At 32.9% G+C, this 19152-nt stretch overlaps 1 protein-coding gene across 1 annotated transcript; it reads left to right on the plus strand.

The window, feature by feature from the left end:
* Positions 1 to 16661: 16661 nt before the first annotated feature.
* LOC127721163 (26S proteasome non-ATPase regulatory subunit 10-like) lies at positions 16662 to 18331 on the plus strand. Its single transcript, XM_052227835.1, has 2 exons — positions 16662 to 16806; positions 17730 to 18331. Exons 1-2 carry the CDS (start codon positions 16662 to 16664, stop codon positions 18329 to 18331), a joined length of 747 nt encoding a protein of 248 aa, XP_052083795.1.
* Positions 18332 to 19152: the final 821 nt, after the last annotated feature.

Genomic DNA, 19152 nt, shown 5'->3' on the forward strand with positions numbered 1-19152 from the left:
GCTATAAGAGGTTAACAACGGAACAACAAAAATACTAAACTACAACAAAAGCAAACACCAACATACATAGAGACTGTAGATAACAATAAGAGAAAGATCTCGTTCGATTTTGATTTTTTTAGTTGTTATTTTAAGGTTATTGGACTTAACAGTCATATTTAAGTATTTTCCCCGTATACCAGACACATTTTAGTTGGCTTGGATAAATATACTTAATCTTTTACACTGTTGTTAGGTTTGATACAAGAACATGTGTTTTTTTTTTATTTGATGATCCCAATTGTGAACTTTCTATTTCTATGTAGCAATATTCCAGGAGCGCCGGCTTACGGAGTATATATCTCCCAATGGATACGATATTCCCGGGAGTGTATTTCCTATCATGATTTCCATGGCAGAGGTTTGCTGCTCACAAGAAAACTATTAAACCAAGAGTTCCAAATGGTGAAGTTGACATCATCTTGCGTAATATTTACGGACGCCATCACGAGTTGGTTGACCGTTATGGAATATCCGTTTCACAGATGATTAGACTTGTTACCGGGTTTTTACTGAAATGATCATAATCTACGATGTGTAATTCAAACTTCTACCGTATTCTAGAAGTTTCCGTTCTAAAGTTTTCTATGAGTTTCTCTTCTGCATTGTTCAATAGATTACCGTGACAACTATATATATACAGACACGAAAGTTAGAATTTCAGATCATACGTTAACATTCTTGTATTCTCAGAAGTTCTCTCTGTTGGATTGACATTTGTATTTACGTTAACTACAACATACTAGAATGTGCCTTATTGGGCATAATATTATGTTTGGATTCCCACGAAGAATTTCGGATATAGAAAAGACAAAATTGTCGGACATATATTTTAACAGTTAAGTTGACATTTCAATTTGTATAATATTTCTTGCAAACTTGTGTATAATTAATCTTGTTAAATTTTATTATTGATTTGTGTCTTTTGTTGGCTACAATTTAAAGGTGTTTTCTGGCCCTAACAGAAATTGGGGGCTCGTCCGGGATAACGTTTATATCAGATTAAAATTTTCTGTATTTGTAGAATTAGAATTTTCCAGCAAAATTCTACAAAATGGCATTTGAGGCCGGTAAATTTTGGAAAATGCCAGACATGAAAGGTTTGATAAATTAGAGAAAGGGGAATTAGTGTTGCTTGCTAACAATAGAAAAGTTAATTGACTCAGAAATGTTTGGTGAAGAGGCTCTCGAACTTAAGGTCAAAAATGTTGATGCTTTCAAATTAAAACAGCTTGAATTAGAACACAAATTTAAATTAAAATGATTTGAAAAGGGAGAAAGACAGACAATACTTGAAATGAAGGAAAAGTTAGAGATGAAAAAAATAAAAGAAAAATGATGAATTTAAATTAAAACAGGCAGAACTTGACATTAAAGAAAGGTTAGAGATGGAGAAAAGAAAAGATAAAGAAGAGAAATCTAAATTAAAAACGGCAGAACTTGAAATGAGGGAAAGGTTAGAAATGGAGAAAATGAAAATTAAAATGGTCAAAGAAGCAAGCAACACTAAAGTAGTGTCAAAATCAGAACTTTTTGATGCAGCGGAAAATATACGTCTGGTTCCCAGATTTTGTGAAAAAACAGTTGATAATTGTTTTCCACAGTTTGAGAAAATTGACAAAATTTGAAATGGCCAAAGCCTTTTTTGACTTCAATGCTGCAATGTGTTTTTGAGGGCAAGGCTGCTGAAATTTTCTAAGCACTTTCTTCAGAAAAAAGTTCCGATTATGACACGGTAAAACAGGAAGTTTTGAAAGTTTATGAGCTAGTGCCAGAAGCTTATAGACAGAAAGTTAGGTCTTATAAAAAGTTTGATTCACAAACCTATGTTGAATTTGATAGGGAAAAAGAAGATCTATTTGATAAATGACTTACGTCAAAAAAATATATAACAATTTTGATAGTATAAGACAATTGATGTTATTGTCTTATACTATCAAAGAGTTCAAGCAGTGTGTTCATTTAGACTTAAAAACACATTTAGATGACAAAACTGTTGAGACATTGCAAGATGAAGCTTTTATTTCCGATACTTATACCCTTTCACATTAAAAGTAGTTTCAAAAGTCAAAATTTTAATACTTCGAGCTGAAATTACAAAAATCAAAGTACTGAGCGTACTGATTGTAAGCATGTTGCACAGAATAAGGGTTAGTCGAGTTATAATATGTCTAGTCCAAAATTTGATACTTTTGAGATGAAGTCACTTACTTGTGCTTATTGTAAACAAAATGGTCACTTGGTGGTTGATTACTTTAGACTCCAGAAGAAGAATGAAAAAGATAATAAGCCCAAGTCCAGTGCTTGTACGACACCCTTTGTTACCAATAAGTTTAACTTTCACTGATGAGTCTTTTGTAGACGAAACGCGCGTCTGGCGCAAATACAAAATTTCAATCCTGGTATCTATGATGAGTTTAATTGGAATGTCCAGCCAGTTGATGTAATTACATGGAAGATAATAAACCCCTTTATGTCTGATGGGTTTGTTTCTATTGTTGATAATACAACTCCTCAGCCTATTCAGATTTTACGGGACACTGGAGCTTCTCAGACTTTATTGTTAGAAGGTGTGTTGCCTTTGTTCGAGGAGACTTCTGTTGGTGCCTCCGTTTTGTTACAAGGTGTGGAGTTAGGTTGTAAAGATGTTCCCCTCCATCGTATTTATCTGACGTCAGATTTGATTACTGGACCAGTTGTTGTGGGTGTTCGTCCTAATCTCCCTGTTGAGCGTGTTTCATTATTGCTAGGAAATGATCTAGCTAGGAACAAAGCGGTTGCTAAACCAATTGTTACCAGTGAACCAGTGGTGGATGTTAAATCACCGGATGATGATGTTGAACTGTATCTAACTTGTGTTGTTACTAGGGCGATGGCAAGAAAGCAACAACATGAGAATTTACATGAAGACCAGTATGATTATATGGACCGTTCACTTTCCTTGTCGACATTGAAGGTTTCTGTAGCTCAGAAAAGTCCATAATAAAACCACCTAGTACAAACAAACATGTGTTTATGCAATGGCCAGACGTAAACACCATTCATTAGAAAGAAGAACATTTGTAGAAGAAAAAAATAAAGACCCTGAGGTTCTTCAGCTCCGCAAGAGTGCCTAACCACAGGAGGAAGCAGACAAAGTGGTCGAATGTTATTATCATCAAGATGGCATTTTAATGAGGAAGTGGAGGTCCCTTGATGCTGTCACAGAGGAGGGATGGAGAGTGGTATACCAAGTGGTGATGCCTATAATCTATAGGCAAGAAATTATTGGTCTTGCCCATGACACCTCCTTGTCTGGACACTTAGGTATAAGGAAGACTTGCCTTAAGATCTTGCAGCATTTTTACAGGCCCAGACTTAAAAATGATGTCACAAAATATTGCAAATCATGCCATATATGCCAGGTTGTTGGTAAGCGAATCTAGAAAATACCACCAGTACCACTTCTACCAATTCCAGCCTTTGAAAAACCTTTCAGGCGAGTAATCATTGATTGCGCTGGACCTTTACCGAAGACCATGACTGGAAATTCTTATTCATTGACGATCCACTCGCTTTCCTGAGGCTATTCCGCTTAGGAATATCAAGACACCAACTATTGTCAAAGCTCTTATTAAGTTTTTCACGTTAGTAGGACTTCTTAAGTCTATACAGTCTGACCAGGGTTTAAATTCCATGTCAGGTTTATTTCAGCAGGTCGTTTACCAGTTAGTGCTTGTTCAGTATAGGTCAAGTGCTTATCATTCAGACTCTCAAGGTGTCAAAGAACGTTTTCATCTAACATTGAAGAACATGATTAGATCTTTTTGTCTTCAATTTGACAGGAACTGGGATGATGGTGTTCACTTTTTACTCTTTGCGGACCAAGAGGCTGTTGGTTTTAGTCCCTTTGAGTTGGTACTTGGTTATACTGTAAGGGGACCTGTGGAATTGGTTAAATAAAAATGACTTACTGAACACAATGACTTGAATCTTCTAGACTATGCACTGACTTGAATATTCTAGACTATGCACTGACTTGAATCGTCTAGACTATGTATCTAGATTTCAAGAAAAATTGTATACTGCTTGTCAAATTGCTCAGAAAAACTTAAAAACGGTTTACAATAAGATGAAGATATGGTATAATAAAGATGCCAGGGACAGAGTTTTTGAGCCTGGTGATAAAGTACTTCTATTGTTGCCAGTCCCTGGACATCCATTACAGGCTAGTTAATGTGTTCCTTATACAATAGAGAGTAAAATCAATGATTTGAATTATATTGTAAAAACTCTCCAGGTCGGCGCGAACAAAATAGATATTAATAAGATAAAACCATATTTTGAACGTGCTAATGAACGTGAGAGTAAACCAGTTGCCACTTTAGCCATGGTTGAATTGGAGAACGATCATGACAAACCAAATACAATTGAACTACCGTTTGATTCTAAGACTATGGAACAAACAGTAAGATTGAAAAATTCAGATATTTTGTCAAATTTAGACTCAAACTTGTACATCTGAAATTCGATCGCAAAGAAAAATTAAAAACTTTGGTATTTTCTTTTAAAAATCTTTTTCCAGATGTGCCAAACAAAACCACTGCTGTTTGTCATTATGTCGATGTAGGTGATGTTTCTCCAATGAAGCAACGTCTTTACCGGCTCAATCCACTAAAACGTGATTTTATGAGACAAGAAATTAAATATATGCTTTAAAATGATATTATTGAGCCGAGTAACAGTGAATGGAGCTCTCCTTGTCTTCCTGTGCCCAAACCAGACAAAACCTTTCGTTTCGTAACTGATTTCAGAAAAGTAAAATTCAGTTTCAAAATCTGATTCCACTCCGATTCCAAGGATATATGACTGCATTGGTAACATTTGACAAACACAATTTGTGAGCAAATTTGATTTATTGAAAGGTTACTGGCAGGTACCACTGACACAGAGAGCTCGTGAAATATCAGCTTTTGTCACACAAGACAGCTTATTTCAATATACTGTCAAACCGTTTGGTATGAAAAGTGCTCCAGCTACATTTCAAAGAATGACCAATAATGTTATAAAAGATTTAGTCTGTTGTTTTGCTAATATTGATGATCTCATTGAATGTAGTGATAGCTGGGAAGAGCAATTAACTCATTTATATGATACTTTTGATAGATTGTCACAATCACATTTGACTGTTAATCTTGGTAAAAGTGAATTTTGTCAGACCACTGTTGATTATGTAGGGCACACAGTTGGCCCAGATCAAGTGAAACCTATTATGGCTAAAGTGGATGCAATTATCAAATTTCCTCCTCCTACAAATAAATTTAGATATTTAGGCATGATTAAATTTTACAGGAAATTATGTTCAAATGTTGCTACTGTTGTACAACCATTGACTCATCTTTTACGGAAAGATTCTAAATTTATCTAGAGTGATAATTGTCAAAACGCTTTTGAAAATAGCAAATCACTTTTAATAGTCCAGTTCTGATCACTCCAGACTTTGAAACACAATTCAAACTTGCCGTTGATGCAAGTAATGTAGGAGTTGGAGCCGTTTTAAATCAAGAAACAGATATCATATTTTTCTAAGAAAGTAGATTAACATCAGAAAAATTATTAAACTATTGAATAAGAGTGTTTTGCACTGTTGTCTGCACCTCAACATTTTGATGCATATTTAAATCAAACTATGCACCCTATTCTTGTTTATACTGATCATAATCCTCTCACCTTCAAATATAAAATGAGAAACAAGAACCAGAAGTTGGCTAGGTGGAGTTTATTGTTACAGGCATATGGTGTTATTGTAAAACATATAAAAGGTTAAAATAATGTAATAGCAGATGCTTTATCGAGATCTTATTAAAACACTGTATACATACTATGTATTTTTGTATATATATTGTTCATGAAAAGTTCTTGTTACACTCAAACTTTTTATAAAGGGGGAGGTGGTATGATATTGCAATTATTAAATTAATTTGTCTTGGCCTAATTTGTTTTTTGTGGCCTTATAACATGTATCATATCTTTACGTATTATTAAAGTTGTTTACAACTGTGCAGTTTAGAAATCACTGGTACAATCATAGATACTGATGGAATGATAAGAACTTTCTATTTGATTTACATACTAATTCTGGAATGATCATAATCTACGATATGAAATTCAAACTCCTACCGTATTATAGAAGTTTCCGTTCTGAAGTTTTCTAGGAGTTTCTCTTCTACAGTGTTCTAGAGATTTCCGCGACAACTATATATCTACAGACACTAAAGTTAGACTTTCAGATTATAAATTAACATTCTTGTATTCTCAGAAGTTCTCTCAGTTGGATTGACATTTGTATTTACTTTAACTACAACATACTAGATTGTGACTTATTGGGCATAATATTATGTTTGGATTCCCTCGCAGAATTCCAGATGAAGAAAAGACAAAAGGATCGGATATACATTTTAACAGTAAAGTTGACATTCCAATTTGTATAATATTTCTTGTAAACTTGTGTATAATAAATCTTGTTAAAAATTTTATTATTGGTTTTTGTCTTTTGTTGGCTTCAATTTAAAGGCGTTTTCTGGTCGTAACAATAAGATGACCCTTGTAAATATAATCAATATCAGACGGCTTATGTAGATATAATACGCATCAGATTGTTGATGTAAACGAAATGAGTATAAGATTGCCCATGAAAATATAATTAGTATTAGATGTTTAATGTAAAATATAATCAATATGATATATCTGATGTAATGAATAGTCAGTATCAGATAGCTTATGTTAATATAATCAGTTTCAGATATTTGAAGTATCTTTAATCTGTCTCAGATGTCTGATGAAAAACATAGAATATAATCAGTATGAAATATCTAATGTAAAATATTCTCAGTATCAAATATCTGTTGTAAAATATAATCAGTACCAGGTATATGAAGAATCATTTCTCACTATCAGACATCTGTTGTAAAATATAATCAGAACATATATCTAATGTAAAATATTCTCCGTAACAATTATCTAATATAACTAGCATTATAGATATCTGATGGAAAATGTAATAGTGTTGATTGTCGAAAATCAAGTGTAATTGATATAAACAATGTATAATTTTTGCGTTAGACCATATGAACAAATTGTTAGTTTTATTCCAGGAAGGGAAAATAATTTAGAGCTAACAGAGAAATTGGTAAAAACAAAAAGGAACTATAAAGCAGATGTTTAAAAGAATATAAGAGGTAAATTGTCATTTTCCTAAAGAATGAATTAAACAGTTTGTGGTCCTGTCATGTGATGTTGTCGTTTTGGTGTTGTGTTTGACGTTGCCATAAAAGCGGGAGGTTTGGCATGCCACAAAACCAGGTTCAACCCAACATGTTTTTCTTAAAATGAACTGTACCAAGTCAGGAAAATGGCCATTGCTATATTATAGTTCGTTTCTCTGTGTGTTACATTTTAATGTTGTGTTTTTGTTGTGTCGTTGTTCTCCTCTTATATTTGATGCGTTTCCCTCAGTTTTAGTTTGTAACCCGGATTTGTTTTTATCTCTATCGATTTATGAGTTTCGAACAGCGGTATACTACTGTTGCCTTTATTTAGCAGAAATTACCAAAAATACTAGACAGCAGATCAAAGCATTCAACCAATATACCCCAACTCCTATAAAAAAAACGACCTACAAACAAACACAAACATTAAGTAACAACACAATGTTCAGATAACCAGACTTGAAATCTTAAACCAGTTTTGCATGAGCACACACCTCCTTATTTATCTAGACCATATGCGGCAAAACCAAAACACATTAAAAAAAAACCTGAACAGTGCAACTACCAACAGTATAGCCACAAACTTAAACAAGGAAATAAAAAAGATCACACATTTTGGAAAGCATGCCTTGAATGTGATTGCTACTAAAGGAAGCTAATGTAGATATAAACAGTACCAGATGTTTGACATAAATAATATAAGTAATTGAAAACTGATGGAACATAAAATTAGTATCTGATTGCCGATGTAAATTATATTTAGTATCAGATGTCTTATGTAGCACCAGTACAAGCTTAATACCAATTTTATATTCAATCTTTAGAAATTTACCTGTGATGTCACTTTTTGTGACGTTGATACATTCGTGTGACGCACAGTTCAAAATTCTATTGTGGTGTACTGTGTGTGGAAGGTGTCCGTTGTTGTTCTGTGGTTTGCATATGAGAAGTACTGTTGTATTATTTATTTATATATTTCTCTGTCCTGAGTGTTCTTTCGTTTATTTGTACTGTATTCCTGTCACGTAATGTTGTCATTTTAGCAGTATTTCTAACATTGCCATATAAGCGGGAGGTTTTGCTAGCCATTAAATCAGGTGTAACCCACCATTTTTCTTAAAATGTCCTGTACCAAGTCAGAAATATGCAGTTGTTATCAACAAGTCCGTTTCTATGTATGTTGGTGTTTGTTTTTGTAGCAGTTCAGTGTTTCTGTTATTCCGATGTTTTCTTCTTTTAGTTGATGTGTTTCCCTTGGTTATGGTTGTGACCGGGATTTGTTTTCGCTTAATCGATTGATGACTATTGGACATCAGTATAATATTTCTGTCTTTATTTATGTGAATGCGAGTAGTATCAGAGGTCTGATGTCATAGTGAACAGTATCAGATGTCTGATGTAAATATAATCATTATCATGTGCCTGGTGACAATGTGATCAGTATCAGATGTCTGATGTCAATGTGATCAGTATCATATGTGTGGTGATAATGTGATACATATCCGAAATGTTTTGTTTAAAGTAGCGATTTTTTTATTGCATATTTGTTGAAACAACTTACTAAGTTTACAGCTTTTAAATTGGTATAGAATATAAGAATAGACATACAGATCTTTTTTTAATATATAACTTAGTTTCCCTGAAGAAACTCTGTTATCGATGTGATCCGTGTTCAATGCTTGTGAATTCACATCTTTAAATCTAAATATACAGTATGTTACATCTCGTGACTCATTCATGGTCGAACATGCTTAAACACATATTTTAGACACATGCGTTGTTGATCCTGGTAATAAACATGAACGTATTGGCTTGTTAACAATTGTGTATACAATGTGCTGTACTTCTAGAGAAGTATTGTTTTAATTCTGATGATTGTATAAGTAGGATCATGATAGTTATGATGTTAACATCAAACTTTCCAATAAATCTATTTTGTTTTTAGAACTATCTTACTATTAGTTTTGTTATTATAATTGTTTATTTCAATAATTCTGAAATTTCTTGAACTTTTGAAAATGTATATATTTTTTGTCTTCTTCTCTAAGACATTATGAGCTATATATATTGTAAAAGATATAATTGTTAACATGTAATTAATACCAAAATATGCTGCGTCTTGTAACGACATTTGCAAGGCTTATACTGTCTTTGCCAATACCAAGGGATTTCATTAATATATTTAAGAAGTAAGTGTTAAATGTTCATAGTCTTCTTCTTTTTTTAGAACGCTTACATAAGTCATCAGTAATTTCCCCCTTTTTTCAAAAGTTCATTACATGGTAGTGTGTAGTGAATAAGTTTCCATCTAAATATTTCTAATCTATTATCAAAATTATCAGTCAGATATTGAGAAAAGAAGACAAAATTATTGTTGAATTTAAATTATTTTTCCTACATAAGAAAACCGTTAAGCCTATCAAAACTTTGTTTTAGTGCGGATATTTTATAGAGGTCTTTTGTACTCATTAAGGGAGTTATTGTCTGATAGATAAGTTTTAAATCATGTACGACATTAACCTTAGCTTTAATAGAATCTTCAGTACCAAGAGTTGCTTTTCATTTTATTGGTATTGCTTTTTTCAACATATATATTTGCCTTATCCGATTTTGTTTATATTTGAGTTTAGATAAGTTGATAGAAAATTCATCCTGTTCATCAATGATATTATTTATATTGATAATTTCACTTTTTATCCAGTTTCAAAATATAATAGATAAAAGAAGATGTGGTATGAGTCCCAATGAGACAACTCGCCATCCAAGTCACAATTTGTAAAATAAGTAAACCATTATAGGTCAAAGTACGGCCTTCAACACGGAGCCTTGGCTCACACCGAACAGCAAGACATAAAGGGTCCCAAAAATGTCTAGTTTAGAACCTTTCAAACAGAAAAACAAACGGTATCATCTATATAAAAAACAAGAAACGAGAAACACTTATGAACCACCTCAACAAATGATATATTTTTCAATTAAACCGATATTAGCAGAACTTGTTTTCTTATTTCAAAAAAATGTTTTTGGATACTGTGTATTACCTCCTTTTACACCGATCCAATCTTAAATTAATTGTTTATAAAAGTCTTGTAAATATGGTGATGTAAATTTTATCAATCTCTTTTATGTTCTTTAAATACATTTTAAATGCGATAAGATTTTTTCCTAGTTTATTGAAATAAAATTGGAAATAAGTGTCCAATTATTTTTATCGATATCTTATTTATGAATCCAACCAATATGCAGTGATTTTATGTATGCATCAATTTCTGTCATCTTAATTCCCTCTTCTTAAAAAAATAATTTGAACGTTTAGATCTTGTTCTGTAGTCTCTTCTACTTTTCCAAGTAAAATTGTATATTAAAGTTTTAACAGCTTTCAACATTTCTTTATGAAAATAGTGGTTGATGCAATATATGTTAAATTTGGCAAAACAAGTGATCTGATGACAACTATTTTTCCTGTGAAAATGAGATTTCTTTTACTCCAATCAGATATGTTCATTGTAACTGAAGTAAATTCGAAGGCTTTTTACATGTATAGATTCTGTACACCAATTTAGATCTTCAAATTTTTCACGAGAGTGTTCCAATTGGCCCAGCCATATTTTTTCAGTTTTTGTTTTATTTTATTTTAAACCTGAGCAAGTACCAAATATTTCTATCCTTTTTTGATTGAAGAAATAAAGTAGTTTCATCAGCCAATGGGCAGAAATTAAGAATATTGCTTTTATTGTCTAGCTTTATTTCTAGTTCTTTAAAGTATGTATTTTCCTTTAGCTAAATTGCCATAACGTCTACATCTGTCGTTCTGTTGATCTCTATAAAGCATGGTCGCTCTGTAATTCCCAATTAGTATTGATTTAGAAATTGCCATGGTAAATTGCCCTTCGCCGATGACGATCCGGTCTGCTGTCTAACAGTTTAAACTTTACCATGAAGTGTTAACTGCTCTAGCGCACTTAAAACGTTCCCGTCATCCGCTGAGAGGGATACATCTTTCATTCGGATTTTCACAAATGTGAGCACGGAGATTTCTAGAATATATTGATATGAATTTTTCACGCGAACTTCCAGCCCGTCAACAAAGAAACATTCTCTATCACGTCTTACTTTTTCTGTATCTAGGTATACTCTCCATAGACTTCTTATTCTTTATAGAACTTTAATTGATCTGCTTGGCTTGGTACTACAGCACAAACAACTTGGTGCACTTCATGTATTGTCAAATACAGACTCTTGATAGCGGGTTTGGGTATATCTCCAAATATATCAGATTCCTCGATAAACACTGGCTTAACTGGTGATAAAGAGTAAGATGATTGTTCGCGATTTAGGTATTCTTTGAAAGCCTCGGCATTCGACTCCATATTGGATATTTCTGCAGTGTTCAATTTTTTGCATATGTTAACGAACATTTATAGATTTCAAGATAAACCCTCGAATACCTGGTGATAAATCATTGAAATAATGATCCTTCCAAATTCAATACTCATCTTCACCAATTAGTATGTCTCAACAAACTAAAAATACAATTTTTCCAAACCCGTTACGGTGGTTAGAGGCCGTAACTCCTTTATCAGTATCAGGAGTGTGATGTCAATGTGATAAGTAACAAATGTGTGATGTCAATGTCTTCAGTATCAAATGATTGATCAATGTGATCGCTATCGGATGTTTGATGTTAATGTGGTACACTCACGTCTTTACTTTGTGTCTCTTTTGTTTTTAGGGATGTATTAGCCTGCCCGTCTGGTTTGAGTTTCTGTAAGTTGTTTTTTTCTGCTTTGGATCGTTCTGATGATTTAAGCCCTTTACAACTGATTTTTATAGTTTTTCTTTTTGTTACACCACTGTCCCAGACTTATGAAGGTTGGCACCTTCTAACATGTTAAACCCCGCCGCATTCTATATATCCCTGTCCCAAATCAGGAGCCTGCAGTTCATGGTTGGCGTTGGTTCATGTCTGTCATATTTGTTTTTCATAAATTAGTTTGTCATACATTGGGCCTTTAGTTTTCTCAATTGAATTGTTTCATTTTTCCATCAGTGGGGGGGGGGGGGGGGGGGGTCGCTTTTAAAGCCACATTGCTGTATAGGTTTGTTCATCGTTGAAGGCCGTATGGTTTCCTATAAAATTATTTCATCCAATTCGTGTGAACTGTGGTGGATAGTTGTCTCATTGGCAATCATGCCACATCTCAATTTTTTTTAATTGACAACGCCATAAGAAAAAAAAGACTATATGACAAACAACACTACACAAAATACAACAAAAAAAAACAAAGACTGAGCAACACGTAACTCAATTAAGACCAGGGTGATATCGGGTGCTCCGTAAGGGAAAGCAGATCCTGCTTCACATGTTGCACCCGTCGTGTTGCTCATGTAATTAGAAACCCGATGATAGGTCTTAATCAGTAGATAACATTCGGGAAAAGGGACGGGATTGTGCTTACGACAATTGGAAATTATTCGTCGTCTCTTGTGAAAAAAATATTTCAACCAACTCCTGATGGCCTCTTCAACAATTTACAAAGGGAGGATTTCAACTTCACCACTTTAAACTCTTGGTTTCAAAGCTTCCAATGTAAGCATTAACTCTCAATCGAGGAAATCATTATAGAAAATACAAGTCCTGGAATATCGTATCAACTGGGAGATATTTACTCAGAATGCAGAAAATGCTGGAATGTTGTTTCACATTAATTTAAAGTTCACAATTGCGAAGCTGAAATCATAAATGTTATAACTTTGAATGGCAATTCGTTTTCACAATTTTTGTTTATCGAGTTAATGACTACTTATAAGACGTATTCCCATAAATATAAATAATGATTTTTGACTACTGTAAGAGTATTTGCCTATTACCTTAAAAACTATAATATATAAGTAGAAACTGTGATCAGCAAAAATGATCGGCTAAACAGGAGAAGCCATTGATCCGTTATATAAGACGATTTAAGATTGTTTGCCTATAAATTCAATTTTTGACAGGTGGACGATTTAGGCTCTAACTTGTCTAAGGAGCCTCTCGTTTATCGCATGTTAACTTGGCAAACTGGAGTAATGAAGTTTGATGGAATTATCAGTAATAGATCGATATTATATGGAAATGGAATAAACAATAACTTGCAGGGGTATAAATATGTGTTTCATACATTACCATTTTAACAATGCTGTTAATTAAATCAGTTCTATAGTTTGTTTGTTCACTTCTCCTGAAAATAAATAGCCGTTTATTGACTTACAGGTTCTACGGTTTGTACAGAGAAAACAAATTTGAAAACAAAATCAGATACGATGTCTGACTGGCTTATCTATCTTTATCAATGATCAATTTACATCAACAATATAAGTCCAAAATAACGTAGATTTAATCAACTCTAATCGGCCTTCAGAAATGTGCAAAACCTATACTCTATTGTTAGCTATTTTATGACATGACATCACAAAATATGAAACAATTCAAAGGAGAACTTGTATACCAAGTCACACATGGTGTCCAGGTGTCGTTCTTTTTGTGTAATAATCTTTGCAAACTCTGACTTTGGAATATACCTCTTTTGAATCTTGTCATGTTATCTCTTTGGTGGATTTGAGACAATTAAATTTTACTGTTCGTATGGCTCTGGCAATGAATATAAAACAGATACTGAAAATTTTGTGACTGTATTCGAACCTAGCATTTGATCACTCTATTTTTTATATTGACACTTCGAATAGATTGATTAATTGACCGTTGTTTACAAAACGTCCAGTTGCGAATTGTTCATGCGTGTTCATGACGAGAACAAATTTACAAAGAATGCAATACAGATCTGCATGGTAGGCGTCAAATGAGGTAAAAGATATTGGGGTGACAGTGCAAAAACGATTGTATGAAGGATTTGGACATAAATGTTGTCCTGCAAAGTCCCACCTATGAACCTTTCGTGAATTTTTTTTTGGGTTCTTTAATTGCATCAATTTTTTCTACATGTTGCAACCCGATTTTATGTCCCCATTCCGTATGGCCTTCTAATGGTTTGGATTTTAAATGTCATCGATGAGTCTTTTGTAGACTAAACATGTGTCTGACAACCATTTCTAATCATAAATGCGTTCATGCAACTTTCTTAACGTAATAGACCATAAAATTTCTTTTTATTTATTTCAGAAAAAGAAAACAAATCAAGTCTTAGAGAGAAAATAATAAAAATGAAAACTGAGCAGAATGTACTTCAGAGGTATATTATTATCAAAATAAAAAGATGTATGAATGCCATTGAAACAACTCTCCACCATAAACCAAATGACTTATCAGTTAACAATCAAATGTCACTTTGCGGCCTTCAATGAGCAAAACCCATACAGCGTATTTAAAACTGATATGACACATGTAAAACAATTCAAACGAAAAATATGACGGCCTGATTTATGTACTAACAATAAACGATAAATAAAAAAACAAATACAATATGCAGCTACAAACGACAATCACTGCGTAACAGGCCCTGACTTGGGACAGCCTCATACAGAATGTAGCGGGGTTCATCATGTTTACTGGAGCCAAACCCTCCTCTTATATGTGACAGTGATGTGACAGTACAAAATAAGAACAAACTATAAAAATCAGTTGAAAAGGGCTTAACTTAGTTCAGAGGTATTTACCTGTAAAATAATTCAAGAAGATAATGGTCGTGCTTAGATCAATTGTTAGACACCAGTATGACATAACAGGGATACATAGTTCCATGATCAAAAATACTTTTGTTCCCTTAAAACGAATAATAGGATAACTTTATTTGTTATATCGGATCCTTGCATGGTCTACTTGTCGGTGAAGCAGGATTCATTTCATTTTTAGGTTTCATTAGTCAATATTAAGTTTTTGTAGTTAGTTCAGTGTTTCATTCGCTATTAGCAGAAGGTCAATTGTATGTGTGTATGGAATGATTGTATAGTGTGCATGTTATGTCAGGTAGGGCTCAACGGACCCTGATCCCTTTTTTTTTTGTTACCATTAGGTTTTGAGTGGATAGTATATGAATAATGAGAAATGGTATGTTTGTCAGTGAGGCAACTATCTTAGGTCAGTTTTCTAGATGCTAATAACAGGATTAAAATTATAGGTTAACTATATTTGGTGTCTGGATTGATAGTTAGTTGTGCCTATGATAATTGAAGCAGGTGAGACATATTAGTATTATTACTCTCGTTTTTATATTCAAAATTTGCATGGAAAGTCACAAACTTTAATTTTTCTATACGTTGATTTGTGATACTTGGTATGCAAGTGTATTACTATATGTATGATGGTGTGTAGTGAATTTTCATGACTTTTACCTTTGACAAAAATGCTACTTGATTTGTGAGGACATTTTCTTGTCTGGATCTTCATTCTTCGGTTCTACTCAAGGTCAACAAATAATTTAAGCAACCTCAAACAATTTATGTTCATGTTATTTTGAATATTTGCACAGTTATCTATATTTTTATAGATATGTTCGACGATTTGCCAAGACAATCTTGTATTGTCCTGCAATTAAGTATATATTTTAGGGGGTATTTTCAATGAAGAATTTATGAAAAAAAGCAGATGTGGTATCAAAAAGAAAAGCATGCAAACAATTACAGGTCACTGCCAATCCTTCAGCAATAAATAACACCGATACTGTACAGTATAAAAAAAGTCATGAGAGAACAAAATGGGAAACTACTTAATCCATTAGTTTGCATTTGTTTCATATAAATAGTCATTTTTAAATTTTAATTGGCAACACCTATATATTATTTTCAGATCAAATACAAAGACAAATAGAAGACTGGAAAAAGAAAGATGAGATGTTTTATCTACAAGGACCAGTGATTACGTCATGGAATGTTTACTAAACAACAGTTGTTTGACTTTAACGGCATCATCAGGAGTTGGAAAATCATTTATTGCAAGACACACAGCACTAGTTTTGCAGAAGAAAGGATACAAAATAATACCCGTGATAAAACCAAATGAAATCAGAGATTATTATCAGTCTGGTAAGCCTACAGTCTGTATTGTCGATGATATTTGTGGAAATTTCACTGCTTTCTTGTGAATGTAACTTAATTTCAGATCAGTTCTGCATTACATCTGTAGAAAAACATAGTATAGCGAACACCTATATTAGTTCAAATTTGGACAATATTGAGGTATCACAACATACTGAATTCTTTCCACTTTTATGTTCTTTATATCATGTGAAAAAACATAGAGAAGTTAACGAATTTTTCAAAAAATCCTTTTATTGTCTATCAAAAAGAACTAGACAGTTTAAGTAAGCATGGTGATGAAGGGAACTATAAAATATGTAGTTTAGCTTTATTACAACTTTTTAATAATCATCTGAAAGAGAAATGGTTCCAGGGAAGAGTTACAAATTAACAAAACAGATCATAACAGACACATGTGATGCTTGTGATATCAACAGGGGTACATCAATGACAAAATTAAAGAAAGAACTTGATACTCAAGACGGTACATTTATCTGTAAAGAAGAGGGTATTTACAAAACTTCACATGATAAATTGTTTGACTTCCTTGCCTATTACTTTGGTAAAAAAAATGATAGGATGTTTAATAGATCATGGTTCTAGTGATTTAGTACATCAACGTTATTTTGCAGACATCGCCAGATGACATGCCAAATAACATTGACTGCATTGTTAAAATACTAGATGATTATTTAGAATCATATTTAGAAAGGTTGATAAAGGACTGGTCATTCGAAAAGGTGACATATGTATTATATAACAATAATATGCAAGTGTCATCATTTAGACAAAAGTTAAGAGCACCTAAAACAACTGGACAAATTAATACAAGTAACATTAGTCAATACCAAGGATACTGTGAGGCCAAAGGAAGACTTTGGATCAGGTAATACTCCACTGATACTGACGTGTTATGATGGTTATACTGACATGGTACAGTGGCTGATACGTAATGATGTTGAGGTGGATCAATGTAAAGATGATGGGACTACAGGACTGCACATGGCAAATCAGGAAGGACATACTGACATAGTAAAGTTATTGTTAGAGAGGAATCCTAATGTTGATCTATGCAGTAATAATTAGTGTAGTTCTCTGACACAGGCAAGTCAGAATGGACATACTGAAATAGTGAAGTTACTGTTAGAAAAGAATACTAATGTAGATCTATGTGACAAGAATATTTGTAGTACTTTGTTATTGGCAATTCAGAATGGACATACTGAAATAGTAAAGCTACTGTTAGAGAAGGATCCTAATGTATATCTATGTGACAAGAATGACTATAGTCCTTTGTTATTGGCAAGTAATACTGGACATACTGATATATAGTAAGGTTACTGTTAGAGAAGGATCCTAACGTTGATCTATGTGACAAGAATGGCTATACACCACTGATTATGTCATGTATTAGAAACATCACTATTATAGCACAGCTATTGATGAAGCATAAACCAGATATCAATGCTCAGATATTTGATGGCGGTACTGCTTTATATTTCAGTGCATTTAATGGAAACATGGACATAACACGGTTACTGTTAGAGAACAATGCTGACTATAACATCAGTATCCATAGTAAACAGTCCATAACAGATACAATGAATAACCATCCAAGTATAACATTGGACAAAAAAAAACAATACTTATTTGATATCCTTGTAAAGCATATATCGTCACATGTAACAGAACACGTCAGTAAGAAGTCATTAGATTATGCCTTTGATGTAGAAGCTGGTTCCTCTCCATTACACATAGCCTGTTTTATGGATAGGATAAATGTAGTTCGTTGCCTTATTGACTACAGTGCTAACAGCAACATGACAAAAGGAGATGGAACAACACCAATATTTTATGCATGTGAAGTAGGACATGAGGATATTGTACGAGTATTGTTAGATAATAGAGCAGATGCACAGATATGTAGAATAGATGAGAAATCCCCTTCAGACATTGCAACAGATAATGGACATACATCTATAGTAATGATTGTAACAGAACACATGAAAAAGAAGAAACAATTTCCTCTTTAATTCTTACTCTTTTGTCAGTGCTTTGTTGTGACATTACAAACAAAAACAACATTCAGCAGGAAAAAAGCTGTATTTTGTTAATTATCTATTTCATTCCATTATTTATGTCTCTCTTTAATATCTACTGCTATTCATTCTTAAACATCTGCTTTTTGTTTGTATATTTGAATATAACTGTACCACTCTTAGTATTATTGCCAGGACACTGATGCTATTGTTCTGTAAATATTTGTTAAATGTATATAAATTTGAGCTGTATTGCCAACGACTAAAATTATTTTTGTTACCACACTTAGTAAACATTGTTATTCTATCATTATATTACTTTGTAGTTTAATTACTTCATTCCTTTCTGAAGTCTTTTTTTACTATTACATTGTAGTCTTTTTTCAATTTTCATACTGTGTCTTCCATATTTTACAGTTTTTGTCTTATTATGATTTTAATGCTGCATCTTCAATATTTTATAGTTTTTGTCTTGTTATGATTTTCATGCTGTATTTCTCATATTCTAAAATTGTTGTCTTATTATGATTTCAATGCTGTATCTTCCATATTTACTGTTTTCGTTTTATCATGATTTTCATTCCATATCATCCATATTTTACAGTTTTTTTTTATCTATTTTTATTTTTATTATGTATCTTCCATATTTTACAGTTTTTGTTTTATTTTAATTTTCATGCTGTATCTTCCATATTATTCATGGCGTTGTCAGTTTGTTTTCGATCTATGAGTTTGACTGTCCCTCTGGTATCTTTCGTCCCTCTTTTATTCGGTTTAATCTTCTTATGATTTCCATGTGGTATCTTTCATTTTTT

This window comes from Mytilus californianus, unplaced genomic scaffold (genome assembly GCF_021869535.1).
Source record: "Mytilus californianus isolate M0D057914Y unplaced genomic scaffold, xbMytCali1.0.p SCAF_12, whole genome shotgun sequence".
Lineage (NCBI taxonomy): Eukaryota > Metazoa > Mollusca > Bivalvia > Mytilida > Mytilidae > Mytilus > Mytilus californianus.